Below are 11,400 nucleotides of genomic sequence, written 5' to 3'. Positions count from 1 at the left end.
TTATTAAACATTATTAAAAGTACTTTTACCAGGTATTGATTAATTTACATAAATAAACATAAAGGATATCATTCAAATATGTTGCAAACTGCTTGGGTCCACATCTAATAGGAAATCTAGCAATTGATTTTAAAGTTGATTTTTTATGATTCTTCACGTCGAAAGGTCTGAAATGGAAAAAGGTGTGTTTTAGGCATGTTATTGTTAGTATAAACTGAGTATACTTCCACAATCTATATAGTATTAATAAACAAATATTAGCAATATCTAAAGCTCTATCTACACTATCAAACTTTGTGTGACAAAAAATGTGATGTGACACATTGATATCATATCACTACCATATTTGGGCACATCACACTTTTTGTCAAACTAGTTTGATAGTGTAGACAGAGCTTAAGCCTAAAATATTAACAATAGATTTTTTAAATATCAAATCTTGATATTGGTAAATGACTTGAATGTTGCTTAAATGTATGTAGATCGGAGTCATTATTTGCTAAGTATGTGTTCACACTACATACAAACCTGTATACAGTACCGCTTGAGAGTTCACCCCACCATCGAAGTCTCACATGTACAATGTCTGGTGGACTTGAGATGGTCCAAACAATCTTAGTTACACTAACTCGCAGGTAACACCGGAGCTGACCCTCAACTTCAGGGGGCAAGCTTGTCGATGCTTGTACATTCTCCTTTGGCGCTAAATATTATTCAAACAAATTGTTAACTTTAATTTTACTTATTGTTAATATTATCAATTTAATTAAAGAGCAATTCAAGTTATTTCAATTAAATTAAAACAAACCAATATTTTTTTTTATTTTGTTAGAACGGGAGGGTAGCAACAGGTAGGCTAGGCCTACACCTATTTTTATTTGTCTTCGGTGGCGCACCATGAATTTGGACGTTCCATACCTGACGGCCCATAATACCGCCAGAGCACCAGGCACAGTAGCCAAAAAACCCTTCTCCCACGCGCTGCCTGCTCGCTGCACCACCACACACACAACACTAGCTAGGCTAGCCTGGCTCACTCCTTACCTCGTCTCCTTGCCTTTTTTAATCCAGTTTTCCCTTTTTTACCTTTCATTCTTTCGAGTTGATGCCAATACTCATTATTTTCATAAATATTTATATAAGGCCAAGGCCTAAGCTAATATTATAGTGAAATAAACACGATCTTTTCATGTTTACGTCGTCTGATCTCTTCAAACTTTCCGCCATCAATGATGACGTCACGATGCACACTATGGAACGTCGTTAGCGCCAGATAAATCTTGACAGCAATTTCCAATATTTATTAACATTTTTTAATTCACTTTTCAATGTATCTCAAATAAATTAGCATAAAATAATAAATAAACTCAACAAATCGGTTCTTGCTTTGTAAACATTTTGTTGACATTTATTAAACAACCAAATTGCTTATTATAATAGTTAAATCATACTGTGTTCTTTATAAAAATAATATTTCATTTTTCATTTACATTTTCATATACACTCTTTTTTAGGATGAACAGAATGGTAATGGAAAATATTTCAAACCATTTTATCAATAACGTAGTTATTTAAATTTTACACAGCATACATATAATCTTTTTCTTGGGCTATTAACTCATGTTTTTTTCTGCAGTTTCTTTCATTTTATTATAACTTCTTAAATTTACTGCTAAAATAAAAATTTCTATTCCTATTTTTTCTAATATTCACATCCCAAAGAGATTTCAACTTAGAGAAATAAATAATAGTTACACACAGTGGTTTTAAGAATCATTATGTGTCGCAGGTTGACGGTAATTCATTCTTATAAAAAATTTAAAATAAAAACTTTTACATTTGCTAAATTTAAAATTAATTAAAAAATTATCAGTAATTATAATACATTCAACTAAATTAAAATATTTAAACAATACCCTGTTAATATAAAAATTAAGGGATATTTTTGTTCAATAGTTTAGGAAAGTCAACTAATACCGTTCACATCACGGCTAGCAACATTCCAGAGTTTACACATACTAAAGCACACAGCACACAAAACGACGTTTTTGTTTAGTGATGTGAATGAATATAAAAGGTGAACATCAAATTTGGTTGTTCTAGCCTCTGATCTCTCCGGAGCCTTGATACCTGTCCTAGAGAACCTCTTTAGAAACAACACCATAGCAGCTGATAACATCATTGACAAGTTCAGAAAGCTAAATTCTCAAATAAATATATTTTGAGAAATTAGAGTTTTCGAGGAGATGACCTTTGTGGGTTAAGATGTCTGTAACTGCCGATTTTTTCTTTTGTCTATAAAATAAAAAAGAATTATTTTAATAAAACAAAATTACATACAGTTTCATAAATAAACAACAATATTAATAATCTTATACCTAGGGTCTGTTCTGGCTTAGTTATTTACTCGTATAATTTTTTTTTTTTTTTTTTTAATCCTATAACTTACAAAGACAGTGGGTAGTGGGTTTTCTGAAGTATTTTCTCTTGACGTACTTGTCAAGGGATGTCTTCTATAACTATCTGACCTCGGACTGACGGCAGGTGACGACTGCCGGGTCGTGTCCCTTGACTGTATACCGGAATCTCCCATCCTACGTTTACTTAAGTTAAGTACGATTTGTTTCATTACGGCTACTTCCTGTGAAAATATCAGTAATAATAATTTGATTTATGAGGTGTTGTTTTAAGGAATTACAGTGCTTAGAGAAAAGAAAAAGAATAAAAAAGTGGGAACAGATTTAAACTGTCTTGATTTTGGTGAATGACGTATAATATGAAGTAGTGTGTTCAAAAGGAAAAGTTCTTTAAATATATGGACTCTCATAACACAACTAAAACAAACCTATTTATTGATTTTCTTCTGCAATTTGTCAAAATGGGTATTGTTTAAAAACATGCTTTATACTTGTTTAAATCAATCTAGTTTAGAGTTATCAATACTCAATAATGTAGAGATATGTTATTTAACATTTTAAAGTAAGATATTAAATTCATTACTCACCTGACGTTGATTTAACAACCGCTCTAAATCTGCGGACAATTGGTTCTTTGTTCGATTAATTTCATTTCGTTCTTGTTTCAATGATCTGTTGAATAAAGAATATATAATTAAACATTGTCCAACAAGAACTGATTGCTAGCCCAATGCCACAATGAAATTATTAGATTTATTTTATTATTTGATTATCTATTATCAGACATCCTGGAGCTTACACTGCACATAAACAACACATCTTAAATAATTATGTGTGATAACGGTTTTAAGCCTTGTCTACACTATCAAACTTTATGTGACAAATAAATGTGATGTACCCATATATGGACATTATGATGTCATATCACTACCATATATGGGCATATCACTACCATATTTGGGCACATCTAAACTAGTTTGCTAGTGTAGACAGAGCTTTACTTACTGTATATCTCTTTCAAGCAATGATATGTGTTGGGAATGTTTAGTGATCTGTGAATCTCTTGTGTGTATGCTCTCTATAAGATAGTGGTATGGTTGCTGTGCTTGGTCTAGTAAACTGGTTGCATTTGATAACTACAAACAAACAAACAAATGTGTCATTAAATTAAAGGAAAACATAATATAACATACAATATTTCGTAAATTAGAAGAATAGCAACATAGACTTGTTATTATGCCTTGAGGACACTTACTAAATCATGTCTTGTTATTTAGCTAGAGTACCCTTTTTGAGGATGAAAATAACTTAAAAGCCAGGGGTGGAATTGAAGACAGACAGGGCCCCTTAATATCAACTGGCATTAATTTGTCCAGCTGGAAGGACTACCCTCTATAAATAAAATTGAAATAAAATTAAGTATGTATATATAAGTATACTAAGTCAAAGAATTGAGCCCAGGGTGATTAGGTGTTAAGTTTATAAGTGGCCCAGCACAGGTGCTATTTCTAAATTTCAGTATGCTTAAAATCCGTTTCTTTACCTCATCTCCAAGTTGAGACATTTTAGTTTTGCTTTGGTCAACTTCCTTACGTAGAGATGTGTTAGTTCTCTCCAAATTCAAAACCCTTCTTGCTAAATGTACACTTAAAAAAAGAGAAAATTCTAATGTTTAGTACTTCAAACAATGTTTAGTAATGTATTCATATTTAAATACACTGAGCTCACTTATAATTGATAGCTGTGTAAATTCTGTACCTTTGTTTGAGTCTTCTTTTGGATGTCGTCGGTACGTTGGCACCATATCCATATGAGAACAATACCCTCTCTGCTTCATCCTCATTCTCATCTGAATAGAATAAATAAAGAATAAATAAGAATTATTCCAGTAAAAAAGGTAATCATTTATACTCTCGGTTGTTAAAAAACACATCTACACACTTGTATTTATAACGCTTATAATTGTTATGAAGACCATAATATTTTGTGTTAATAATCTACTATTATACATAATATTATATGAAAAAACTATTAAAACAAAATGAGAGAGAAAAAACTATGATATTTTGTTCTTACATTCGGCAGCTTGCATTACAACATCATCTAATTCTTGTTCTAGCTTCTCATAGATTTCTAGTTTTGACTTCTTCTCATTAATTTCCGATTCTAACTCTTTTATTCTCCGCTCAGATGATGTCTGGAGCCCGTAAAATTCTTTAGTTAAGACCTGTAGTGAAAATACATACACAAAAGTTTTACAATGTTGCAGAAAATGTACACCTATTTTGGCTACTTATGTTTCCTGGTTGTTTTCATCCACTTACGTATATTGTCAACTTGTCTCAAAAACCAAATATTAGGTTGTCAAAATGACGACTGGAAATAAAAAAAAACGGCAGACATCGGACAAAATAGTTTTTAATTATTATAGCCAAATAAATTAATTTGAAAAAATGCTAAAATAGAAGGGTTGTTGATATGTTGATATCAAGTTTGCGGTACACCACATACTGTTGAGTTTCTCAGCGTTTCATCAATATACTTTGATTGTCCTTCCTCCTTCAGGACTATAAATACATGCACATCAAACTTTATATCAACATTCCATTTCACCATGCAAATCTTCATTTATTTTTTATATATATTGAATCATACCTCAACTTTGGTCTGATGTTTATCACAATCCAGTTGAGTTTGTTTGAGGTTCTGAAGCGTCTCCTGGTGCAGCATCTGTGAATGCTCAGCATCGAACGTCTTTAATCGAAGCTGATTCTGCAACTCAGAGGTTTTGGTGTCTGCATCCATTTGCAGCTTACGGTACCTAGAATACAATCAAGTCTTTCAGTTATAACATACCAACGTACAACAATAATTATTTTTTAGGTATATCCTTAATACTCAAACTTTTGGTCTATTAATTTGTCAAGGAGTTTTCACCACTTTTCACTTTCAAACTTTATATGACAAAAAAATGTGATGTGCCCATATATAGACATAATGATGTCATATCACTACCATATTTGAACATATAACTACCATATTTGGGAACATCACTTTTTTTTTGTCAAACTAGTTTGATAGTGTAGACAGAGCTTGAATTTAATTATTTTTAGTTTGTTTAGTTATTTTAATTTGTCTAATGGAGCTTAACAGTCAATATAAGCAATTACTTGAATACAGTTGCTATGTACAAGATCACTTACGTGGATAGCATATCTTCAAATTTAGTATCAGATTCTCGCTGGCTTTCAAGTGCCCTCTCTCTTTCCTGATAAGCTGTATCTCTTGCTTCACGAAGATTTCTACAATCAAGTAAAAAGTCAAGAAGTAACAATAATATCCGAAAATGTAATCAGTAAATCTTTTCTTTTAAATTTTTACAAGGGTAGCTCTAACAGCTGTACTACAGCAGTACAGCTGACTTAAAGAGGCCCTCTACCTTACCTATTCTCACGTTCGTACAACTCTCTGGTTGACGTTTTCACTTTATCAACTTCGGTATCCGTCTTCAGTCTTATTTCATCCAACTCGCGGCGTAATTTAGATTCATATTCAGCTTTGAAACGATCTCTAAAAAAGAAAGTTTAAATTGTTGAATACTTCTTGTGTACCGAAAGTGTCCTCTTAACAGGGTTCTACTGTATCGAACTTTACACAGGGTCTATTTTGTAGTAAAAGTATATTTTTTCTGTGTTTTTAAGGTATATTTTATATTTTTAAGGCATCCTATAATTGGCGATTTTTCGCTGTTGGATGTAGTTAAAATAGAATAATAAAATTATTAAAACCAATAAACAAAAATAACAAGAATGAAACAAATTCTTACCTTGATTCAACATATTTGTCATACAATTCTTCCCTAGCCTTCTTTATTCTCTCAATCTCGATAGATGCCTGGCCTAGCTTTTCTTCTGCAAAACCATATTTACCTGTCAAATCAGACAGCTGACGACTTAGGTAATCTTTATCTTGGTTTAATAGGCTTAATTCTTGCCGAACGGTTGAAAGCTGAAAATTAAGCAAGCATTTAAAGACATTTTTTTGTTGAATATGCCATTTTGATGTTCCATTATAGTTAATTCACTTTTTACCAAAAATTGGATAAAAACAAAAAAATTATTATGTCTTTGAATCTCATTCATTCATCTATACATTTATTGATCAATAACTTTAACATAAATTGAATAATCAAGAAAATAAATAAACTATCGATAGGCCACAAACTTGTGAGGAATCTGGACAAACAAGAAAAATGTAATGCGTAATGCAATATCGAAATAATATATAATATGAAAAATAATAATCTTATGTAATATACCTCTTTGTGGACCTCATCCCTCTCCTTGGCAGCAGCTTGATGGGCCACACTGACGTACGCATACTGCTTCTTCACCTCCATCAGCTCATGTTCAAGTCCATCACGCTCTCTAATCAACCAAATCAATAAAAATCAATTATTTCATTTAAAACTAAGGATATGTATAGTACAAATATGTCATCAAAATATTATGGAAAGGGAACTAAAAATATGCAGAGACCCTTAAAAAAACAATAAAGTAATAAGAAGTTATTATATCAATAAGCATAATAACACATTTAAAACAATGTCTTAATTTTGTCCATCATACACTACCCGCACAAACAAAAACTATGTACTCTATTCGAAAATAGACAGAGATTGTTTCCAAATGTGGTGACCTTATTTCTTCATTCTTAGAACAGTGCAAGGCACCAATTACAGATTAATAATAAAATATACATTTAAAAACACAAAGATAAATTTATATAATAATGTTCTCAAATGTATTTTCATGAATGGTAGGTGGGTGCACAAAGGGTCTAACCTTCTTTGTAATATGGTAAACTTAAGCTCTGTCTACATTATCTTATTAACTAGTTTGACAAAATAAGTGTGATGTGCCAAAATATGGTAGTGATGACATCATCATGTCCATATATGGACACATCACATTTTTATGTCACATAAAGTTTGATAGTGTATACAGGGCTTTACTCAATTTCATAGACAATATTCAAATCAAGTGATTATAATAGTACAATACCTTCTGACATGGTCATAGTTTTCCTTCTTGTAATCTCCTTGCTGTATCGATGATTTCAAGTCCGTAAGCTCTAAAGTTAGTTTTCTACTTTGTGTTTCAAACTGTATTCTTTCCTTATGTTCTATATTCAAACTCTGTAAAAACAGAATAATATTTTAACATATGGTCCTGTACTCATGAGAGGTTACCTACAGCCAGCAATTGTATTTAAACTGGTTAATGTACATCTGGCCAGTCCAACTAGTTAATGTCAATTCAAACAGTGGTTAATGTCCATCTGGTCAGTCTAACTCTGTAGGTACAATATCCACAGGAATCAACTTCCATGAAATTTACTCAAAATTTGTCAGTGAGTGTACTGCAAAATGTCCTTATTTTAATCAGTGTAGTTCTCATAAGTATACTGTATAATACACAGTAAATGCTTACCACTTCATTTTATAGTATTTGCTTCTTGTAGTAGTAACGAACGACTAAGTAAACATATGCTCTTCAATTATTACGCAACATACTATACTGTATATTAAATGTCTATATTTCTCAAACTACTTAGCTGGATAGCCGTAGGATAATGTCAGTAAATAAGCCAATAATGAGTCTGTAGATAGTTGAACAGGTTCTATGACACGGCAATACCCCAGGGAAATTAAGTATCATGAATAAATATTACGAAGCTAAATAAAATATGTTTATGTTAATTAGTCTTCTTCACTGTCTAGCATTAACATGGATTATCATATATTTTGTTTCAGTTATTATTTTTAAAACAATTCCAGGCTAACAATTACACACAAAAATGGTAACATTTTAACTGCTTGGTGGTTGAAGCTGGTAAGCATTACTTCAGCAATTAAGCTCTGTCTACACTATCGAACTAGTTTGATAAAAAAAAGTGTGATGTGCCCAAATATGGTAGTGATATGACATCATGTCCATACATGTGCACATCACATTATTTTTGTCACATAAAGTTTGATAGTGTAGACAGAGCTTTACAGTAATTCTACGTTACCTCCTGTAGTTTGTGGACATCTTGTTTCCACTTGTCCACTTGCTCTTCTAACGATTTGTTCCACTCTCTTAAATCTCTTACTTCTACCGATAGAGGATGATTACTTTCGTAGAATTTTATCTGCACAAATAAGAAATTCCATATTAAGAATATAAACAACTTACTTATTAAAGATATATTGTCCCCCTAAAAAAAATTTGACCAAAAACTGGATCGAAAAATTTTTTATTTACCTGAAATAATGTAATTTAAAGTAAAAAATACTTGTCTGTCAGTCAACAATGAGTTTTTGGTTAAAATTAACCATTTCTTTTGTCTTTTTATTAGTGAAATTACCTGATAATGATTTGAAATTTGCAACACTAGTAATATGCTATATTCATGAATTTATTCAGTAGACGTGTAACATTATACAGGATACAGTACTAACCATGACCTCAACTGAACAATTGTAATCTACTGACTGCAACAAAAATGCGTAAAATGAAATCACTACAGGGGAGCTGTGGGTCGTTAATTAAGTACAGTAAACAAACACGCAAACTTTGCATACGGTATTGTTATTGTTAAACCATGGTAAAAGATTAATGGAAAAGTTTGAGCGCATCGAGAAATTAGTTTTTTGCGAATGACTTGTTTGTCCTGATAACTTTATAATGATATTATTGTGAACTATATATTTCTACAGTATGTGTCACTATAATATGTGATAATCAAATAATTTCTAATGAAAATGATTTGAAAACCTAGTTAATGTAAATTTTAAAATGTTACTACTATAAATAATAAAAATAATGTTTAATACTGGTGTAAAAAGTGACATTATTTCCTATTGAATTGTAATGTAATACCTGTTAATTATATAGAATAGGATTTTGAATTTTTAAAGAATTAAAATTGTATATTATGGTAAATAATCAATAAACTACTGTAAATAATAAAAATAATGTTAAATACTGGAGTAAAAAGTGACATTATTTCCTATTGAATTATAATATCTGTAAATTATATAGAATAGGATTTTGAATTTTTGAACAAAAGCATTAACATATTGTATATTATGATAAATAATCAATATAGAATATATTAAACGTATCACAGCGAGATTGGTTGTACTGTAGGCCTACTCAATACTTTTAATAATTAATCTAAATTTAATAACATTCAACTGAAATAAATTTTAAATAAAGCACAACAATACTTTAGCAAAATTGAGTCAGGCACACAAAAGACATATAAACCTAAGGGGGAATTTAAATAAACTTTCAACACTGCACAAAATATTTCCCCAAACAACTCCTAAACAAACATGCCTAGCTATACTAACCTGTTTTGTGACAATCGAACGCACAGCGTAAAAAGAAATTGGCAAATAAAGATTAGAACAGGAAACCGAAGACAGGACGTGAGAAAGGTCACATGACCTAGTTGGAGGCATGTGTTACAAACTGTTTCAACCAATCAGAGAGAAGTTCAATTTTATGTGCACAGTATTTGAAACCATACAATTGATTTAATTTGGTTTCTTGGAAATCATAATTAGATTTTATTCTCTATTCAAAAAAGTACCTTGACTACTGTACAGTATAAATAATATGATCTTTTAAAGGTAGAAATTAAGAGGTTTTCTTGGCAATATTGGAATCTGTAGACAGAAAAACATGGCACATTCACAATTAACTTTAAAAAATTAAAACGATCTTCATCAACATTTTAAAATGCTATAATACAGAGAAAAAATATGGTACTTGAGTGTTATATAAAAGTTTTCTTTTCTTTAAGCAAAACTTATTATATTGTTATATATATGATCACACTGGAACCCAATAGAACAGTGGCCAGGGTTTAAATTCTGATCATGTTTGTAGAAATATAGAAAAAAAGGATACAACAAAGTAAACTGCTAGCATTCTAAATCCTAAAGTTAGAATTTTTAATGACGCAATTTTTTATATATAAACTTTTATTTCGCAATTTCAATGCATATAAAAATGTTTTAAAAAAAAATATTATTTATTAATATTATGTCGAGAGTAAAAAGTGGGTGATAAAATGTGGATTGAAGAATTGGTACAAATTAAAACTGGATCCAAAAAAAGGGCAATTATGACTATGAGCAAAGGCGGACACAAGATGGAAGGGGGGGCTCCAGCATTCGTCAACAGGTTCCAGTGTGAATAACCATAATATATCAAACTTACGGCCACAAAGTCTCGGAGAGATAATTCTGAATCAGTTCTTGCTTTCAATTCGATAAACTCTTCTTCAGATAAATATAGATTCTGCATCGATTCCCTGATGTTGCCAGCTCTTTGCAACAATTCTTGATTTGTTTTCTCCAATTCCAATTGCCTCTTTGCTATTAATTCAAGTTCTGTACGCATTTTACTTTGTCGTCGACTAGAATCATCTCTCTGAATATTTAATTGGGCCTCTAATTTTGCCTGCAAAACATTTTTTCTGTGGAGGGCATCGTTTAATTTTTCTTCTAATTCTTCTAACTTAGACATGTGTTCAGCCTTTAAATTATCAATTATCTGATTTTTCTGTGATAGCTCTATTTTCAAAAGTTGCACATCGTGAAGCAACTGTTTTCGTTCGATAAGCTGTTTTGTAACCTTTTTCGAGGCACCCGTCGCGGAGCGTTTTTTCGGGCGTCCCTCCTCGAAATCGCTTGCATCTTTACTCAGGCTAAGATCTAAAGAATTAGTTAGTTCACTTGCAAGCGACGTACTGATATCTTCAGTATCTAGCTCACTGAAATCACCTGATATATCCCTTCTAGCCATATTTATAAATATTATACCATTTTCTTTAGATATAAATATACTTTAAATACTTTTTTCTAGGCCTCTTCTATTTCGCGCTGACACGACAACAAAAACAAGTTGGCAAATTATGAATTTAA

The 11,400-nt window shown here is 31.2% G+C and overlaps 3 protein-coding genes across 4 annotated transcripts in view; 1 reads left to right on the top strand and 2 right to left on the bottom strand.

Moving 5' to 3' along the window:
• The window catches only part of LOC144843626 (uncharacterized), a 61,065-nt gene that overhangs the window by 29,225 nt on the left and 20,440 nt on the right, over positions 1-11,400 (top strand). The gene's annotated exons all lie outside the window — the stretch shown is intronic.
• LOC144843503 (C2 domain-containing protein 3-like) lies at positions 26-1,217 on the bottom strand. The gene is made up of 3 exons (XM_078700289.1): positions 1,045-1,217; positions 529-703; positions 26-167 (listed from the first exon to the last, which is right to left on the bottom strand). The coding sequence occupies exons 1-3, from the start codon at positions 1,091-1,093 to the stop codon at positions 26-28; spliced, it is 366 nt and encodes a 121-aa protein (XP_078556415.1). The 5' UTR covers positions 1,094-1,217.
• On the bottom strand, positions 1,387-11,391 carry LOC144842538 (progesterone-induced-blocking factor 1-like). 2 transcript variants are annotated; one of them, XR_013612128.1, is made up of 16 exons: positions 10,694-11,391; positions 8,493-8,612; positions 7,481-7,614; positions 6,736-6,844; positions 6,244-6,425; positions 5,862-5,987; positions 5,621-5,719; positions 5,073-5,238; positions 4,494-4,644; positions 4,176-4,266; positions 3,961-4,063; positions 3,423-3,553; positions 3,005-3,089; positions 2,450-2,641; positions 1,886-2,295; positions 1,387-1,830 (listed from the first exon to the last, which is right to left on the bottom strand). XR_013612128.1 is itself a non-coding variant. In XM_078698988.1 (15 exons), the coding sequence occupies exons 1-15, from the start codon at positions 11,279-11,281 to the stop codon at positions 2,230-2,232; spliced, it is 2,343 nt and encodes a 780-aa protein (XP_078555114.1). In that variant the 5' UTR covers positions 11,282-11,391; the 3' UTR covers positions 1,387-2,229. The 2 variants fall into 2 exon arrangements, 1 of the variants encoding a protein (XP_078555114.1); XM_078698988.1 differs by having other exon boundaries at positions 1,387-2,295.

The sequence above is a fragment of the Antedon bifida genome, chromosome 5 (assembly GCF_963402885.1).
Source record: "Antedon bifida chromosome 5, ecAntBifi1.1, whole genome shotgun sequence".
Taxonomy (NCBI): Eukaryota; Metazoa; Echinodermata; class Crinoidea; order Comatulida; family Antedonidae; genus Antedon; species Antedon bifida.
This window is presented reverse-complemented; position numbering and strand designations above follow the sequence as displayed.

Bases quoted from the DNA above. Each gene is read 5' to 3' on its own strand.
- LOC144843503 (XM_078700289.1), bottom strand. From the start codon at position 1,093: ATGAAAGGTAAAAAAGGGAAAACTGGATTAAAAAAGGCAAGGAGACGA. The intron at 704-1,044 runs GTAAGGAGTGAG...AATAATATTTAG, and splicing joins AAAAAAGGCAAGGAGACGAG to CGCCAAAGGAGAATGTACAA. The intron at 168-528 runs GTTTGTATGTAG...TTTCCATTTCAG, and splicing joins TCAAGCGGTACTGTATACAG to ACCTTTCGACGTGAAGAATC.
- LOC144842538 (XM_078698988.1), bottom strand. From the start codon at position 11,281: ATGGCTAGAAGGGATATATCAGGTGATTTCAGTGAGCTAGATACTGAA. The intron at 6,426-6,735 runs GTATATTACATA...CTTAATTTTCAG, and splicing joins GGGATGAGGTCCACAAAGAG to CTTTCAACCGTTCGGCAAGA. The intron at 4,645-5,072 runs GTATGATTCAAT...TTTTCACTACAG, and splicing joins AACATCAGACCAAAGTTGAG to GTCTTAACTAAAGAATTTTA.